The sequence below is a fragment of the Manihot esculenta genome, chromosome 17 (genome assembly GCF_001659605.2).
Source record: "Manihot esculenta cultivar AM560-2 chromosome 17, M.esculenta_v8, whole genome shotgun sequence".
NCBI classification, from domain to species: Eukaryota; Viridiplantae; Streptophyta; class Magnoliopsida; order Malpighiales; family Euphorbiaceae; genus Manihot; species Manihot esculenta.
This window is the reverse complement of record NC_035177.2, coordinates 32,531,883-32,551,666: the sequence shown is the minus strand read 5'-3', so window position 1 is coordinate 32,551,666 and position 19,784 is coordinate 32,531,883. Positions and strand designations below refer to the sequence as shown.

At 37.3% G+C, this 19,784-nt stretch overlaps 1 protein-coding gene across 1 annotated transcript; it reads right to left on the bottom strand.

Moving 5' to 3' along the window:
* Nucleotides 1-2,246: 2,246 nt before the first annotated feature.
* Nucleotides 2,247-4,898, bottom strand: LOC110605627 (RNA exonuclease 4). Its single transcript, XM_021744259.2, has 7 exons — nt 4,778-4,898; nt 4,158-4,309; nt 3,927-4,057; nt 3,597-3,817; nt 3,245-3,451; nt 2,809-2,889; nt 2,247-2,740 (listed from the first exon to the last, which is right to left on the bottom strand). The coding sequence occupies exons 1-7, from the start codon at nt 4,810-4,812 to the stop codon at nt 2,506-2,508; spliced, it is 1,062 nt and encodes a 353-aa protein (XP_021599951.1). The 5' UTR covers nt 4,813-4,898; the 3' UTR covers nt 2,247-2,505.
* Between the last annotated feature and the right edge of the window lie 14,886 nt (nt 4,899-19,784).

Here is a 19,784-nt window from a genome sequence, read left to right as displayed (position 1 = left end):
GGTTTTCTTTATATATGTAAAAAAAGGCAGGGTGGTTGATAAAATATTTGTATTTTGTCTAGCGAATTGTATATGGTAAGGCTAAATTATGAGTGATAGGTAATGGGAGTAATTTTTTAAGAGAAAAAAAATAATTAGTGATTGTAATTATTTTTTTTATAGTAGAATAAGTTTATGGCGAATTATATTAATTTTATATTTTTTTAATTATTTTATAGATTAATTATCACAGTAGATAGGTTGATGGTGGTCAAATGGGGTAATAATTAAAGAAATTAAAGAAATATATGTTTTTGGAACCAGCTTAATCACACCAAAATTAAATCACCTTCCCGAGCAAGTTTAAAGTTATGCATTTCCACAAATCGGATAAATACATTTGCAATAAGTATTTATATAATAATTCCAATAAACCTTTTATATAAATTCTTGGAAGAATTAAAGTGGTTATGGCCGTCGTGGTTGTGGTGGCGATTGTATGGCGCCTTCCACCGGTGGTAATTCTTCATTGTGGTCCAACTGTGGTAAATTTGCCTTGCCATGCTCTGGTTTTGATTTTAGTATGCCATTTATATAACCTACATTTCGACATACTGGTTTGCATTGAACTTTGCAATGACGAGAATTGGAGGATCTGTGGGACATGCACTGTTTATAGCAAACTTTAAAACAAGACTTGTCAACTTTGCCTCTTCTGCTCCCATAAAAATTCCAAAGCCAAGCTTCTGCAACTCCGATGGAATAAATCAACATCACAATCAGGATTGCTGTGCTAATTTTATTTCCTTTCATGTTTTTGAAGCCTTTAAACTTCTCCTTTTCAACCTTTGTGATTGGGAGAAGCTAGGCTTGCTTTAGGATAATTCAATAATTCATTTTTATAGAGTTATTAATTGGCAACAAATTTCTATTAAAGTACGTGATTAGTTGTTGAAGTTGTTTTTGACATAGAGGCGTATCAAAATTAAGCAATAGAAGTCATTAAATTTGGAATAATTATCTATCCAGACTGTCTATTTTCATATCTTTTAAACTAAATAAAGAAACTTTCTTTTTTTTAAAAAAAAATCTGTTGCATAATTTTGCTTTTTAGAATTAAATTTGAGGGACGAGAATAATAATGTCTTTGTACATTATATAAAATTTTCAGGATTAAATAGTTATATTTTATGAAGTTTAAGTGTTAAATAGTTATAATTTATAAAATTTAAATGTTGAATAATTATATATTTGTAAAGATCAGTGGTCAAAACTTAATAACAAAAAGGTTGACCTGCTAACTAATTTTTTTATATAAAAATTAAAGAATAAATTATATATATATATATATATATATATAAATGTGGAAAGAGGAGGAATATTAATACCTTCTAAACTATTTCTACTATGTTTTTTTAATTACAAATTTATTGTTATTTAAAATTTTTTAATTTAATTATTTAATTATATGAATATTTTATTTAAATTTAATTAATATTATATTAATAAAATTAAACATATTCATGAAAATACTCGCAATTATATTTTTAAAGTTCATGCTCCAATATCATATCAATAATTATAAAATTATTATTTTTTTGTAAAAATATTTCATTGCACAAAGAATTAGGAAAAATTGATTTCAAGATCTACCATTGAATATTCTCAAAGATACAGCTAATGGTACTATTCTAGCTGGGACAGAATAGTACCCTAGACGACTCAAATCACCCTTACAAAACTCAACAACAGTAAACAAAAGCCAGCAAAACCACCACTAAGGCAACCGTTTAAATTTGTTACCTTAATAATAAAAATTTAAAATTATTATAAATAAAATTAAATTTCATTGCATATAATAATATATTTTAAATAAATAGTTTATTTATATTTAATAAAATTATAATTTTAACTGTTTTTTTTAATTTTAATATAAAAATATATATAAATTATTGTCTTGTATCATACTAATGAAAACAGATAAAATAATTTTTAAAACGTTACTATTATCTTATTATATAGGGCATGTCTTAAACCTATTTTATTAGCAGTGGACTCCAATAATTATCCCAACAAAACCCTAATTTCCTCAGCTGTATAATTAAGTATGCCAAAACCCACGTCTCAAACTTTCTTTACCTATTGTGTAGCGTTACTGTAATAAGGCATATCCCATTATTCTTCCTCTCACAAATAAGGAATTAAGAATCATGAACTAAACCAGGCTAGCTAGGTACAGATTGAAATGGAAAAATCACATGAATTCAGCCAATAAATAAGTTGGATTCCATTTATTTTTAAGCAGCTTATATAAATTTAGTTTTAAATGACACTACTACACTGTAAGTACTAAGTAGCTAATGGAAACACATACATCATATATCTCCAACTTATTAATTATTCTTCCTAGCTATCTTAAGTATTGGATAGTTCTCAAGTCCTTGTTTCCAATGGTCAACACACGTACATAAATCATGTGTGTTGATGAATTAAGTTGGTTCCTGTAGGAATTAACATCCATTTCCTCTAAGAATCCAAGCACCAACAATAGTAATCAGACCTTGATATTGCAAGCAATTCTTCTGGGCTCACCCTTTCAAGCTCAGCTTGCCTCCATGAAGCAAAATTGTTTCGATTTTGTGGGTCTGAAGCAAATGGGTAAGCTTCTACTGCATGTCGCTGATATCTCATTCTCATGTAAAGTCTCATTGTTGCAACACAATCCTCATATGGATCTTGTATGCCAGTTTGAATGTCATATCTGTGCGTTAAAAACTTTTAGGCACACTAAACATGTAGAAGGGAAAAAAAAAAAAAGATAATACATACCCAAGATAGGCCTGAGTTAGGTATTTGAGTGAGTTGCTGAGCTTGCTTGTTTTCATCAATGGAGGATATTTTGCTGTATCCCTGTAATGGAATCCATCCAAGGTGCTTTTATATTAACGGGTTTCTCAAAACAATTCAAAAAAAAGAAGAGTGAGAAAAAATTATACCGTAAAAGCCATTATATCATATAAAATTGTCTATATAGTATAATAAGTCAATAACAAATAAATAATTATATAAAAATAGTTTTTTTTTTTGAAAAAAAATTATTAGGGTTTACTCATTTATACTAGGTTATATTTATATAGTTGTCTATCTTTAATTTGTACTGTATAGTTAATCCTACTTGATATAACCGCTTTACTTTATAATTGCTAGGGAGAGAGCTATAAGGAAACAGGGTGAAACTTTTAGCTGTCGGGAGGACCTTTATTACCTGATCATTACAGCTGGATATTCTAGTTGAAGACGGTCAAGATCATGGTCCAAACCATGACCAACAAGAATCCTTGCTTTTCCTCCCCTGGGTCGAATTTTCCACATTGGTTCACCATTGCAAAGGAAGTTCTGAATCTTAGATTGAACCATCTTCAATGGCATTGCATCCCTCAGGTACTCGGGCCGAATCCCTGTGCTTTCATACCTGCAAAGTTTTGCAAGAATCGATCAAAGACTCTTGATAATTTTCTTTTTTTTTTTTTTTTTTTTATTTAGCTCCGATTGAGACTTAAATTCGAAAGTTTATAAGTGCAAAGATGACTCTAACATGACTAAGTTAAAATCAATACCTGTAATTGGTCACTGGAATTGGTGGTTTGACATAAGTGTGGAAGATAATATTTTCATTCTCATCAATGAGGCAAACCCTTCCACAAAGGTCTAGAGAGCCATCACTGCCTCCTCCTACCATTTTGCATGCCAGAGCAACTACTTGATTACCTACTGCGTAGCCATTGTCGATCATGAGGTGGTCTCGCAGTCCTAAACTAGACATGCGAGCAATTAGTCCCTACAAAAAAACAACAAAACCAATTAGGGAAATTAGCAAAAGGGGTTTCATCATTAATTAATATGGAAGTGTAATAACAATAATTCACAAGGGTGAAGATGATTCATACAGTACTAAGATTTGATAGCTGGCATCTTTCTTGATGAATCATGCGAGAACTGTAGCTATCAAAGATGTTCAAGCAAAATTTACATCCTCGGATACTGAAGATATTTTTGCATTCTTGTTTAGGCAGTGGCCCTGTAGAAATTAACAAATTAGACCCTTGATATTAAAAACCCTTGTAATGAGAGAAAACTGGAGATTATACGAGTGAGGAGAATTTATGATTGAAGTTTACCTATAAGATGTTCCCTTAAGGATTCAAAGGATCTGCAGTGTTTCTTACAGATTCCACACATGGGTTCATGAACAGAATGATAGGAGATTCTCATGTGCTCCACTAAGTGCTCCATTCTGTTGAATTGTCTGAAGCAAGCTGCACACTTGTTCCTGCATGTGGTACTATTATAGTCATGCACTATACATATAGCATCATTGGGATCATGCATGCATGTCGAGAACCCTCATCCGTGGTGAAATTTTTCACCGGTTGCAGTATAATATTTCAAATAGAAAGAGCTATTCTTATAATATAACTCATCTTTGTTTAATCCCACATCGATTTATGGTAAGATAATGTCTTTTTTATAAAGTTTTAAATACTTTTTTCCTTAATTAAATTTAACTTAGTATCAGAATCTCCAATCGATACTGAAAAATTTTAATATGTTAGAGTATGAAATTTGAAAACTTTTATAGTATGATAAAAAAATCGAACCGGCCTAATTTATCTCCAAAATCTAGCTAATTTAGAGAAAAATTTACTTTTAAGTTCACATTACCTACATATCTAATTGATGTGAGATAAAACTGTGTGCCAAGAAATGAGAGAGAGAGAGAAGGAGAGGGAAAGAGCACCTTAAAGTCTCAGATGACTCATTTCTAGAGTCCATGAGAGTTGTGGAAGCAGTAGTGCAAATCTTGAAAATTTAGGTAGGCAAGAGAAATGAGTTGACGAGTTGAAGAATGCAGGCATCGCATTTATATCAGCAGGAAAAAAAAAAAAAAGAGTAAAAAAAAAGAAATATTCCAAGTTGCAGCAAGAGGGGGAATCGTCAAGTCCACACATGTTACCTGATTTTTGAGCCTTTCTTACTTTTATTATAAATGGTTGCATCGTGGTGACATTCGTTGTAATCCAAAAGCTTGGGGTCCACTGCTCCATTCCGTGATTCTTTCACCTCTACAGTTGGATAATTTTATCCGAACTATTTACACCAAATCTATATAAATCTTATGGTAAATCTCCATTTATTTATAAAAAAGAATTTATATTTAGAAAGAAATTTTTATAAAAAATATTTTTCAATAAGATAATTTATTTTTTTATTTAATTTTAATTTTAAAAATAAAATTATTTAAAAAATAAAATTTATTAAAAATTTTATATATTTTAATAAAGTTTTGGTGGGTAAAAAATAACTTGTCTTCTAGAAGTCATTTTTTAAAAATGATTTATTTTTTTTATCTAGAAACTATTTTCTATTTATTAAATTTTCTGAATCTTAAGATCAGAAAATATAAAAAATATTTTTTAAAAAAATATTTTTCATAAAACAGATGAATTTTTTTTTGAATCAATAAAACAGATGAATTTAAATGCATGACGTTTTATTAGGTGCCATTATAATTTTATATTATAGATTCATGTAAATAATTAATTATTTTTTTATAAATAATTATGGAGATAAAATAGTTGTAATTTTGAAATTATAATAATAATAATGGAAAATTCAAGCAGAAGATAAAAATAATACAGCCCACTCAGAGGGCCAAAAACATTTGGAAGTCTCTAAAGCCAAACATAAAAGTCCAAAATAAACAAAACTCTAACTAGATATCTGACTAGACTGATCCGTCTTCAAATCCGGTACACATCTGATCCTGTGTCGCTTCTTGTTTCTAGAGGAATCAATTGTCAAAGGCTATGGAGGACACATTGAAGATCTAGGGAGAAACGAAGTAAACTTAAACAAAGCCTTACAGAAAACAGCAAAAAACACGAGGCAGATTACAATTAGCACATGTAATATAAAAATGAGCTAGGAGAGAGAGAAAATAAACTTTCTCATCCATGTCCAGTTTGCAAACACCTGAAGTAAGGGAAAACCTTATAAAAAAATCTGATTGCCATCATTCTTAAGGGTAAAAAAGCAGTTTAGAAAAAACATCTTAAAAAAATTATTTTATTAGTCTATATTTTTAAAATAAATTATGTTAAATATTATTTTAAATTAATTTTTAATATTTCATGAGTAATATATTTAATAATATTATTTTTTTTAACAATAGTTTTAAGATGATGCTAGATCATAAATATAACATATATGTTAAAAAAGTCGGTAAAAAATTATTTTAATAAAATCAAAATAAATTATTATTTTGAAATTATAAATAAAAATTTAAAAATAATAATAATATAAAAAAGTAATTTACAATTAACGGAGTAGAAGGTTGACTTAACAAATTTTATTAGCCTCCAATAACATAGGTAACTCTAAATTTTGGTAATATAGTATGATAATAATGTGATAATTTTATATAAAAATAAGTGCATTCAAAATAATTTTAAAATATTAAAATTTAATTAATAAAAATTATATTATAAAAACTTAAAAGTATAGAATTTTTCATCGATTGTCTATTATTATTATTATTATTATTATTTTCAACTTTCAGCATATCGATTCAACTCAATAATACTTTCAAGACTTTTACCTTTGATTGAGGTAAATAAATTAGAGATATAACTTTTCTAAAAAGTATTAAAAAATTTTCTTATTTAATTTACACTATTAAATTAATTTATTAAGATGTAAAATATTCTATTTTTTATATAGTGAAGTAATTTACTTAGATAGGATTTCGTAAATTGCATTTTTTTAATTACGAGAAATAGAATTATTAATTTTTTATTTTAAAAATTTTAAATTATATTACGATTATTATTTATATCAATACTTTTTAAAAATTAATATTTTGAAAAGTATTTTTAATATATATACAATTACAATGGGGAGTGGGGCTATCTATCTCCACTTGCTCATAGCCTCTGAGAGACAGAATTCTGACTTTTAATCATGGGCAGGGAATGTCAACGAGACTCGCTTTTGACTGAAGCATAGAGTGGCCCCATTGAATATTCCTCTTCAAGCTCTCCGAGATTCCCGGCCCCTTTACTAAAGCACTGATTTATTTTGGAGTGTAAAAAAAAAAAAAAAAGTAAATTCGAGCTTTTTGAAGAATTTAAATTTAATTGAATTTGAGTTGTTTTTATTTTAAATTGAAATTAAATATTAATAAATTTAAATTTGATTCATTTAATAAATAAATTTAGATAAGTTAAATTTTTATAGAGTTTAATTTTAAATAATTTATGAATAATTTAATTTATTTAAAAATATAATAAATTTTAATTTTAAATTAAATAATTTTAATTAAATAAATATATATACAAATTATTTTATAAATTTATAAAAGAGAGCTTTTAAATATTAATAATTTAAATTTTTATAAATTTTAAAAGTATAATTAAATTACTTAAAACTGTATTTTAAAAAATCTATATTTGACTCATGAAATTTAATATAAAATTTGAGTTTAATTCTCTTATAACATTAATCTCAACTTACTTAATAAAATTATTCATAAATATGTTGGTGAACTTGCTCATGAATTTAGAAAAAAGTCGAACAAACGAGATTTAACGAGTTGAATATTATGGAGCTCAAATTTGACTCATTTACTAAATGAGTATAAAAACTAAGATTAAATTTGATTTGTTTCGAAATTGATTCCAATTCAATTGAAATTTTATCCAGTCGAATCTCGAATAACTCACAAACAGTTTGATTTATTTATACTCTAAATTTTTCTAACACCACACCTAACCCATAACCATCTTCCAAAGCCATCTTTGAGTCAGCCTCAACTCCACCGAAAACCAGGGCCAAAGCCACCTAGGACCAAAATAATAGCAAAACGTGAAACTTCATTAGGAACAATTGGCAATCATTGATGAGAGTCTATTAGAAATGTAATGACCTAGAAATTGTACTGCTATTGGTGCTACGATTTAAATCGACTTAAGGTCATTAGAGCTTATAGTAAACCTACTATACATCCTGTTATATCTTATACAACTCCTATATAATCTTAAAAATATATATATATAACATTTTCATAATGTGAACCAAAACTCAAACATGTACAAATATACATAACTTGAAAACATAAACCCATACTAGAGTTATCATCAAATGCTTCAGTACAAACATATCTTAACTTAAAACTTTTATATAGCAAGATCATTGTAATACCCGGCTAGACTCCGGTATCGGAATTCCTACTGTCCTGTGGAATCTCGGATGTCGGAGACCTCTAGAAGGGTAGAATCATGTTTTATAAAAATGTTTTAATGTGTTTTATGATTTTTAAGTATTAAATAAAATGAGTTTTTGCATGAAAAGTCTTTGGAGGAAAACCCAGGTTCGGCCGCCGAAAGCCAAGTTCGGCCGCCGAACATGCATTCGTTTTGGAGGCACGTTAGGCCCCCGAAAGCATGAGTTAGGGAAGTCCAGGTTCGGCCGCCAAAAGTCAAGTTCGGTCGCCGAACATTGCATGGATGCGGAGGCACATTCGGCCCCCGAACGTGGCCTGGCCAGCCACCTATAAAAGGGGCACTTAGCCGAAATGGGCGAGCTTTCTCCCATTTTCGGCCATAGTGAGCTTCCGACCTTCCCTTTGCAAATCTTGTATTCTTCCTCCAAATCTCTTCCATTTTTCTTGAGTTTTAAACTCACATTGCAAGTTTTGAGCATTTAAACCAAGTTTTGGAGCTTTGGAAACTCGGGAGCCCATTTGCTTGGATCTCCGAGTTTAGGTCGTCTCTCTCTCGATCTTCAAGAGGTAAGAGCCGATCTTAAGCTCATTGTATGTTTTAAGTAAGTTTTAAGTTGTTTTATGGGTAGAGATGCATGTTTAGGCTTGTTGATGAGTTTATGGGTTTTGATGTTTTGATGAACAATGTATGTTGATTTTTGTGTGTTTGAAGTGTTGTAGTTGGGGTATATGCTAGTTTGAGACCCCTAGGTGAAATGTATGATATGTATGCATGTTTTAGAACTAGTTTTTGCATGATTTGAGCTTGGGAGGCAAAATGTGCATAGAGGAGCTGAGTTTCTGCCCTTCGGAAGAAGCTCAGGTTCGGCCGCCGAACCCCCTTTGTGGAGGCAGCATTCGGCTGCCGAAGTTGCCCCCGAAAAGAGACTTTCGTCTCTGTCTGGGACTTTCGGCCGCCGAAGGTGCCGCCGAAAGTGCCTGACTTTCGGATCTGTCCAGGACTTTCGGCCGCCGAACCTGCCGCCGAAAGTGCCCTGTTCAGCCATTTCTTGCATGTTTTTATGTGATGTTTTCCTGATGTTTTAGGGGGTTTTTGGGGAGTTTATTAGAGTTATGTTTATGTATGTTTGGTCCCTCATTGGAGTCCACCTGTGTAGGTTCGGACCCGAGGAACCGAGGACCTCAGCAGTGAGACAGCTGCTTCAGAGTCTGTAGAGCTTCAGCCAGAGGTGAGTGGAATAAACCTTAAGTTTTTAAATAAATGAAATATAACTTTTTGGAGCATGTTCATGCATCATATATGCCATGTGATATTTTAGGTTGTTTGCATTAGTATTCACGAATATGTTGCATTGCATAATATGATGTGGATGCGGATTGGCTATTGGATGATCCTCTAGTCCTCCTATGGTATGATATGATGATGATACGGTATGGATTGCCAGTGAGGCCCATTCTACGCCCCTGGACTATGTTAAGAGAAAGACCAGTGAGGCCCATTCTACGCCCCTGGCATATTGGAATGTTATGTTATGTTATGTATGTAAGAGAAAGACCAGTGAGGCCCATTCTACGCCCCTGGCACAATTGGACTATGTTGAGGACTATAGGTGACAATACCATCCTTATGTGATATGTTTGTGATGTGTTGCATTTCATGGAAGCATGAAATATTTAATATATGTTTTCTCTATTCTGCTCACTGGGCTTTATAGCTCACCCCTCTCCCCTAACCCCAGATGTGCAGGTGCAGGGTAGATCAGGAGGTTAGCCAGAGTATGGAAGATATGTTTATGTAATAGTTAGATTGTGGACATGACAATTGTATTATGATGTAATGTAAAAGTGTTTTAAGTTATGTTTTGTAATTTGAATATTGAGGATAGAGTTGTGCTTGACCAATACAGATTGTTAATCCCACTTGTATGTACATGGTCTTTATGATATGAGATATGAGGTTATGTTTCAGCCAAGCTTATGTATGATGAGATACCCCATTGGAGCATTTTGATGAGGGCTCCAGTGGAGGTTTATGTTATGTTTATGTTTATGTACAGGTTAAGCTTGGTTGTTATATGAGAATGTTTACAGGTTTATGAGTATTGTTGATCATGTATGGGATTAAACAGGATTACAGGTTATGTCAGGCTTGCTACGGTTCCCGGCGGCCTTATGCCGATCTGGATCCTAGCGCCGGTAGCGGTCCGGATTTTCGGGCTGTTACAGAGTGGTATCAGAGCCCTAGGTTCATAGGATCGGTCCTAGAGTGTCGGGCTCATAGATGTTATAGAAGGTCAAGCACAATAGGAAAGATCATGTCCACTAGGATAGGATATGGAGTCCTGTCTTGTATGATGATGTGAAATGCCATGAAGATACACATGTGCATTGATGCTATGATATGAATGATGTTTATGTGATGAGGGTTCATGTGTGCCCACATGAACCATATGATGCTGATGTTTGTGCTATGTGTTGTTTTCAGAAAACAGAATGAGAGGAACTCGTCGATCAACAAGATTGACTGGAGTACCACCTGAGGATGAGGGCATGAGCGCCCGTCCTCCAGCATTGCCTAGGGCAATGTCTAGCAGGTCCAACAGGGACCGAGCAGTGAGAGACCCTAGAAGGTCTTTAGATCTGGGAAGAAGCAGATCAGTACGAGGAACAGTTCAAGGTGGTATGTCAGAAGATGTGGGAGATGACATGGATGTGGACCAGAGGAGGGATGGCAGTTTGGGGATGAGTATGTCGGAGGAAGGTATGGGAGAGTCCCAAGGAGGCACTCAGGCCTCGGGTTTTGTTCAGCCACCTCATTACCCACCTTTCTCACAGAATCCCGGGTATTCGATGGGAGGTACATCGGATTACCCTAGTTTTAACCCTTACCCCACACAGATGCCGTACCCACCATATTACCCACCATACCCACAGTATCCTATGTATCCACCACCACCCTACCATCCAAATCCAGCAAACCCTACCACAGAAAATGTTGCACCTCCTCCACCACCAGCAGCACCTACTGTCCCAGAAACCCAAATACCTCAACCTAGCTCATCTGGAGGGAGCAAGGTCAGAATGACTGATTATATGAAGTTGGATGCTCCCCAGTTTGAAACCGGTGATGACCCGTTTGTGTACCTTGAGAGGGTCAAGGCGATAACAGATGAGATAGGGGCGGATGACAGTAGAGCCATTCAGATGGCTGGGTTCACACTAAAATGCAAGAAGGCCCGTGAGTGGTTCAAGAGCTATGTGAAACCGAGGGTAGATAGTCTATCATGGGAGGAGTTTGCTAATGAATTTGCAGGGTGGGCTTTCCCTGATAGTTCAAGGGAATTGAAGATGATAGAATTTGAGCAGTTGAGGCAAACTGATGACATGAGTGTAGATGAATATACTGACAGGTTTATGGAGTTGCTGCCATTTGCTGGGCAGAATCTTGATACAGATCAGAAGAAGTCAAGGAGGTATATCATGAAGCTTCATTCCAGGTATTCCTCCTTGATACAGTCAGCAGATAGAGAGAGTTTTCATGCCATAGTAGACATGGCTAGGAGGATGGAGGCTAGTGCTATCATCGAGGGAAAAGTCAAACAGTCAGCAGCACAACCTTCTGGTTCCAAAACCCCAGGTAGGGGAAAAGTGGATCCTTCTTCCTTAAGCTCAGGTAGTAAGAGGTGGGGCAGTACCACCAAGAAGTTTAAGAAGAACAAGTTCTGGAGCAAGATCAAGTCAGGTCTGGGATTAGGAAGTGGCTCGAGCTCAGGTGCAGAGAATGCAGTATGCAAGAAATGTGGGAGACCACACAGAGGAGTATGTCTGGTTGGGACATCAGCCTGCTTCAGATGTGGGCAGGAGGGACACATGGCACGAGAGTGTCCTAGAGCAGCTTTTGTGACACAGTCTCAGCAGACAGCTTCTGGTAGCGTAGCACAGCCAGTAGCTCCAGCCATGACACAGGCCAGTGGCAGAGGCAGAGGGAGAGGGTCAGCCTCTTCTTCAGCAGGGTTCAGAGGTGAGGGTCCGTCAGCTCCAGCAAGGATCTTCACCATGACACAGCAGGAGGCAGATGCATCTAACACCGTGGTGGCAGGTAATTTAGTCATTGGGTGTTCTGATGTGTATGCATTAATGGACCCTGGTGCATCTCATTCTTTTATTGCTCCGAGGGCCGTAGAGAGGTTGGGATTGATGGTCTCTGGGTTAGAGTGTCCTCTCTGGGTCAGTGGATCCAAGTGTGATCCATCAGTGGCAGAGTCAGTCTGTCAGTGTAGTCCAGTTTTTGTTGAGGGGAGATGCATGTCCGCCGACCTTGTGGTTCTAGAGTTGACAGATTTTGACGTCATTCTAGGGATGGACTGGTTATCTACCCATGGCGCTACCTTGGACTGCAGGGACAAGGTAGTCAGGTTCAGAGGTCAGGATGGATCAGAGGTCGTCTTCAGAGGAGACAGGAGGGGTACACCTAGAGGTTTGATCTCATCTCTTCAGGCTCGTAGGTTGCTTAGGAGGGGATGTCAGGGGTATTTGGCTCATGTGAGAGAGCTAGACAGTCAGATTAGAGAGCCCGCCGCAGTGCCAGTGGTCAATGAGTTTTTAGATGTGTTCCCAGACGAGTTGCTAGGTTTACCACCTGTTAGGGAGATAGAGTTCGAGATTGAATTGATGCCTGGAACTAGACCGATCTCTATCCCTCCCTACAGGATGGCTCCAGCCGAGTTAAAGGAATTGAAAGAACAGTTGCAAGAATTGGTAGACAAGGGCTTCATCCGACCGAGTACCTCACCTTGGGGTGCTCCAGTGCTGTTTGTAAGAAAGAAGGATGGATCCCTTAGACTTTGTATCGACTACAGGCAGTTGAACAAAGTCACTACCAAGAATAAGTACCCATTGCCAAGGATCGACGATCTATTCGACCAGCTAGCAGGAGCGGGTTGTTTCTCCAAAATAGATCTGAGATCTGGGTATCATCAGTTGAGGATCAGAAAAGAGGATGTGCCAAAGACAGCTTTCAGGACCAGATATGGGCACTATGAGTTCCTTGTGATGCCGTTCGGGCTGACCAACGCCCCTGCAGCATTCATGGACCTCATGAATAGAGTGTTTAGACAGTACCTGGATCACTTTGTTATTGTCTTCATAGATGATATCTTAGTGTATTCCAGGAATGCAGAGGAGCATGCCCATCATCTGAGGACAGTTCTGCAGACCTTGAGGGAGCATGGCTTGTATGCCAAGTTCTCCAAGTGTGAGTTCTGGTTGAGGAGCATCTCGTTCTTGGGGCATATAGTGTCAGAGAACGGAATTGAAGTAGACCCCAAGAAGATAGAGGCTGTGACTAACTGGCCTAGACCCACCTCAGTGACAGAGATTAGAAGTTTCTTGGGTTTGGCTGGTTATTACAGGAGGCTCGTTCAGGACTTCTCAAAGATTGCAGCTCCTCTAACCAGATTGACCAGAAAGAACCAGAGGTTCGTATGGACCGATCAGTGTGAAGAAAGTTTTGAGGAGCTCAAGAAGAGGTTAACTTCAGCACCAGTGTTAGCTCTGCCGACTAGTAATGATGACTTCACAGTGTTCTGTGATGCATCCAGAATAGGCTTGGGTTGTGTGTTGATGCAGAATGACAGGGTGATCGCTTACGCCTCTAGACAACTGAAGAGGCATGAGTTGAATTACCCCACACACGATCTTGAGATGGCAGCAGTCATCTTTGCACTCAAGATGTGGAGGCACTACCTCTATGGGGTGAAATGTGAGATCTTTACAGATCATAAGAGCCTGCAGCACATCTTGAGCCAGAGAGAACTGAATTTGAGACAGAGGAGGTGGGTAGAACTGTTGAGTGACTATGATTGCAAGATTCAGTACCATCCGGGTAAGGCGAATGTTGTGGTAGACGCCCTAAGCCGGAAGTCACTAGGCAGTTTATCCCACATCACGGCAGAGAGAAGACCAGTGGTGAAGGAGTTTTACAAGCTCATGAATGAAGGTCTTCAGTTAGAGTTGTCTGGTACAGGTGCTTTGATCGCACAGATGAGAGTGACACCCGTGTTTCTGGAGCAGGTGGCTCAGAAACAGCATGAGGACCCAGAGTTAGTGAAGATTGCCAGGACTGTTCAGTCAGGCAAAGATAGTGAGTTCAGATTTGACAGTAAGGGGATCCTCCGCTATGGGAACAGATTATGTGTACCAGATGACATAGGGCTTAAGGGAGACATTATGAGAGAGGCTCATAATGCAAGATACAGCGTTCACCCTGGAGCCACCAAAATGTATCAGGATCTGAAAAGAGTATATTGGTGGCCAGCTATGAAGAGGAAAGTGGCACAGTTTGTGTCAGCCTGCGAGGTATGTCAGAGGGTGAAGCTGGAACATCAGAAGTCGGCTGGAATGCTTAACCCGCTACCTATTCCAGAATGGAAATGGGAAAATATAGCTATGGATTTCGTAGTGGGGCTACCGGCGGCATCCAACAGATTAGACTCCATATGGGTGATTGTGGACAGACTTACTAAATCTGCTCACTTCATTCCAGTTAGGAGCAACTACTCTGTGGATAAGTTAGCGCAGGTGTATGTTGATGAGATTGTCAGACTGCATGGGGTCCCGGTATCTATAGTGTCAGATAGAGGACCCCAGTTCACCTCCAGGTTTTGGCGGAGTCTGCAGAATGCTATGGGTACTAGGTTGGATTTCAGTACTGCCTTCCATCCCCAGACTGATGGACAGTCAGAGAGGACCATCCAGACTATAGAAGATATGCTCAGAATGTGTGTGCTAGATTTTGGCGGTTCTTGGAGGCAGCATCTACCTTTGGTGGAGTTTGCCTACAATAACAGCCATCATGCTAGCATCGGGATGGCTCCATATGAAGCTTTGTATGGGAGGAAGTGCAGATCACCTGTCTGTTGGGAAGAAGTTGGAGAGAGGTCCTTAGCAGGGCCTGAGCTTGTTGAGATCACCAGCAGGGTGGTACCCATAATCAGAGAGAGAATCAAGACTGCTGCAAGCAGACAGAAGAGCTATGCAGACGTCCGCAGGAGACAGTTAGAGTTTCAGGAGGGGGATCTGGTATTGCTCAAGGTGTCTCCTATGAAAGGAGTGGTTCGGTTCGGGAAGAAGGGTAAGCTGGCTCCGCGGTACATCGGACCCTTCGAAGTCTTGCAAAAGATTGGGAATGTATCGTACAAGCTGGACTTACCTACTTCTATGGCAAGAATCCACCCGGTTTTCCATGTTTCTATGTTGAGAAAACTCGTGTCAGATCCGGGCAAGGTTCTTAGTGAGCCTGATGTGGAGATCCAAGAGGATCTCACCTATGTAGAGCAGTCAGTGCGGATTCTTGACACTCAGATCAGAAAGTTGAGAAACAAGGAGATCCCGATGGTGAAAGTCCTTTGGAACCACCACAATATTGAGGAGTGTACCTGGGAGACACGGGAGTCCATGCTCCAACAGTATCCCCATCTCTTTTAGAGGTTAGTATCTATGTGTTCTATGTGTTTAGTATGTATGTTATGTTTTATGTTATGCATGTACTAGTTGAGGAACATTTGGGGACGAATGTTCTTAAGGGGGGGAGAATGTAATACCCGGCTAGACTCCGGTATCGAAATTCCTACTGTCCGGTGGAATCTCGGATGTCGGAGACCTCTAGAAGGGTAGAATCATGTTTTATAAAAATGTTTTAATGTGTTTTATGATTTTTAAGTATTAAATAAAATGAGTTTTTGCATGAAAAGTCTTTGGAAGAAAACCCAGGTTCGGCCGCCGAAAGCCAAGTTCGGCCGCCGAACATGCATGCGTTTTGGAGGCACGTTAGGCCCCCGAAAGCATGAGTTAGGGAAGTCCAGGTTCGGCCGCCGAAAGTCAAGTTCGGCCGCCGAACATTGCATGGATGCGGAGGCACATTCGGCCCCCGAACGTGGCCTGGCCAGCCACCTATAAAAGGGGCACTTAGCCGAAATGGGCGAGCTTTCTCCCATTTTCGGCCACAGTGAGCTTCCGACCTTCCCTTTGCAAATCTTGTATTCTTCCTCCAAATCTCTTCCATTTTTCTTGAGTTTTAAACTCACATTGCAAGTTTTGAGCATTTAAACCAAGTTTTGGAGCTTTGGAAACTCGGGAGCCCATTTGCTTGGATCTCCGAGTTTAGGTCGTCTCTCTCTCGATCTTCAAGAGGTAAGAGCCGATCTTAAGCTCATTGTATGTTTTAAGTAAGTTTTAAGTTGTTTTATGGGTAGAGATGCATGTTTAGGCTTGTTGATGAGTTTATGGGTTTTGATGTTTTGATGAACAATGTATGTTGATTTTTGTGTGTTTGAAGTGTTGTAGTTGGGGTATATGCTAGTTTGAGACCCCTAGGTGAAATGTATGATATGTATGCATGTTTTAGAACTAGTTTTTGCATGATTTGAGCTTGGGAGGCAAAATGTGCATAGAGGAGCTGAGTTTCTACCCTTCGGAAGAAGCTCAGGTTCGGCCGCCGAACCCCCTTTGTGGAGGCAGCATTCGGCTGCCGAAGTTGCCCCCGAAAAGAGACTTTCGTCTCTGTCTGGGACTTTCGGCCGCCGAAGGTGCCGCCGAAAGTGCCTGACTTTCGAATCTGTCCAGGACTTTCGGCCGCCGAACCTGCCGCCGAAAGTGCCCTGTTCAGCCATTTCTTGCATGTTTTTATGTGATGTTTTCCTGATGTTTTAGGGGGTTTTTGGGGAGTTTATTAGAGTTATGTTTATGTATGTTTGGTCCCTCATTGGAGTCCACCTGTGTAGGTTCGGACCCGAGGAACCGAGGACCTCAGCAGTGAGACAGCTGCTTCAGAGTCTGTAGAGCTTCAGCCAGAGGTGAGTGGAATAAACCTTAAGTTTTTAAATAAATGAAATATAACTTTTTGGAGCATGTTCATGCATCATATATGCCATGTGATATTTTAGGTTGTTTGCATTAGTATTCACGAATATGTTGCATTGCATAATATGATGTGGATGCGGATTGGCTATTGGATGATCCTCTAGTCCTCCTATGGTATGATATGATGATGATACGGTATGGATTGCCAGTGAGGCCCATTCTACGCCCCTGGACTATGTTAAGAGAAAGACCAGTGAGGCCCATTCTACGCCCCTGGCATATTGGAATGTTATGTTATGTTATGTATGTAAGAGAAAGACCAGTGAGGCCCATTCTACGCCCCTGGCACGATTGGACTATGTTGAGGACTATAGGTGACAATACCATCCTTATGTGATATGTTTGTGATGTGTTGCATTTCATGGAAGCATGAAATATTTAATATATGTTTTCTCTATTCTGCTCACTGGGCTTTATAGCTCACCCCTCTCCCCTAACCCCAGATGTGCAGGTGCAGGGTAGATCAGGAGGTTAGCCAGAGTATGGAAGATATGTTTATGTAATAGTTAGATTGTGGACATGACAATTGTATTATGATGTAATGTAAAAGTGTTTTAAGTTATGTTATGTAATTTGAATATTGAGGATAGAGTTGTGCTTGACCAATACAGATTGTTAATCCCACTTGTATGTACATGGTCTTTATGATATGAGATATGAGGTTATGTTTCAGCCAAGCTTATGTATGATGAGATACCCCATTGGAGCATTTTGATGAGGGCTCCAGTGGAGGTTTATGTTATGTTTATGTTTATGTACAGGTTAAGCTTGGTTGTTATATGAGAATGTTTACAGGTTTATGAGTATTGTTGATCATGTATGGGATTAAACAGGATTACAGGTTATGTCAGGCTTGCTACGGTTCCCGGCGGCCTTATGCCGATCTGGATCCTAGCGCCGGTAGCGGTCCGGATTTTCGGGCTGTTACAATCATTAACAAGGGGATCATAAAAGAAAACTCAGCACAATACTAGACCATAACATCAATTCATGTCCACAACTAATTATCACATAACAAGCTTATACCTACTGCAAAAGCCAAACTCACATACTAACTATGATCCTGAAAACCCAAGGTATAGAGGAGAAAGATAAACTACTAGAGTCTAGTGAACAGGAATATAATATAAAACAATTTGATAAAATATATGCTCGTATGAATGTGTCATACCACAAACAATTTACATCAAGATGAACTTATTATCAGTAATCCTCCGTAAATTAAAATAGTGTCTGACCCACAATGGGTGCTCGTCAGACCTTCCTCTTAAATATAAACATATATTAGTGTCAAGGGTATAGAATGGACACCCTTATCTTTCTCTTCTATAATGCTAGGGGTATAGAATGGATCTCGACCTGAACTTCCATAACTGTCATACATAATATATCATATTATGCTATATCATATCATGCTCGAGAGCTAGTGGGTCATCCAATATCCATCCAAAACAACAATTAATTATGCAATACATCATATTTGTGAATTCTAATGCAAAACAATTTATTTATATATACATGACATTCATGATATATGAGCATGCTTAAAAGCCTTTAATTCGATTAAAAATAATAGTTTAGTTAGTTCTACTCACCTCTTGCAGACACCAGGCTCTCTCTGAAGCAGTTATCTCATTGTTGGCCTTTATAGTCTCACAATATCGATCCTACACAGTCAAACTTAAATGAGAGACTAAATATAACTTTTACAACTCTTAAAAATATTCCATAAAACTCCTAAAAGCATATAAGAAAATACATAGAAACGGACTGAGAATGACTGTACAGGGGACTTTCGATGGTAGGTTCATGTCTAAAGTCCCTTATAGATCTAAAAGCCTTCACTTTCGAAAGCAGGTTAGGCTGCCTAAAGTGGTATCCTTCACAGGCAGGTTTGATAGTAGAACCTGGATTCTTTTATAATGTAGAACTCGATTCTGTCTCTACATTACAATTGTAACGACCCGAAAATCGGACTACTATCGGCGCTAGAGTTCAGATTGACTTAAGGTCGCCAGAGCTCGTAGCAAGCCTACTATACATCCTGTTATATATGATAAAATCTCATACATGATCACACGAACTAACAAAAACTTAATCATTACATGAACCAAGGCTTGACCTGTGTCTGTATCATAATTGAAGTCATATAACTCATACTAAAACCCTCATCAAATGTTCCAGTATGATCAACATAACATGCCTCAAGCTCAGTTCAAACATACATATACTTAAAACTTTTACATATAAGAGATCATGAAACAGGGATTACAAGGACAACAATAGGGCAAAGCACAATTTTAATCCATAAAATAAAACATGTCCACAACTATACTATTACAAAAGGCTATACCAGTAATTCAGTCGACTTTCCGAGTTAACTCTGATCCTGCAAACCTGTGGTTAGTTGAAATGGGATAAGCTATAAGAGTCTAGTGAACATAACACAAAAAAGATAGTTTAATAAAACATATTATCGTATAAATGCGTTACAATATAACCAATTCACATCAAGATGGACTTGTCACTATTAACCCTCTACAAATTCCAATAGTGCCCTGCTCACGACAGGTGCTCTTCAGGACTTCCTCTTAAACATATTATA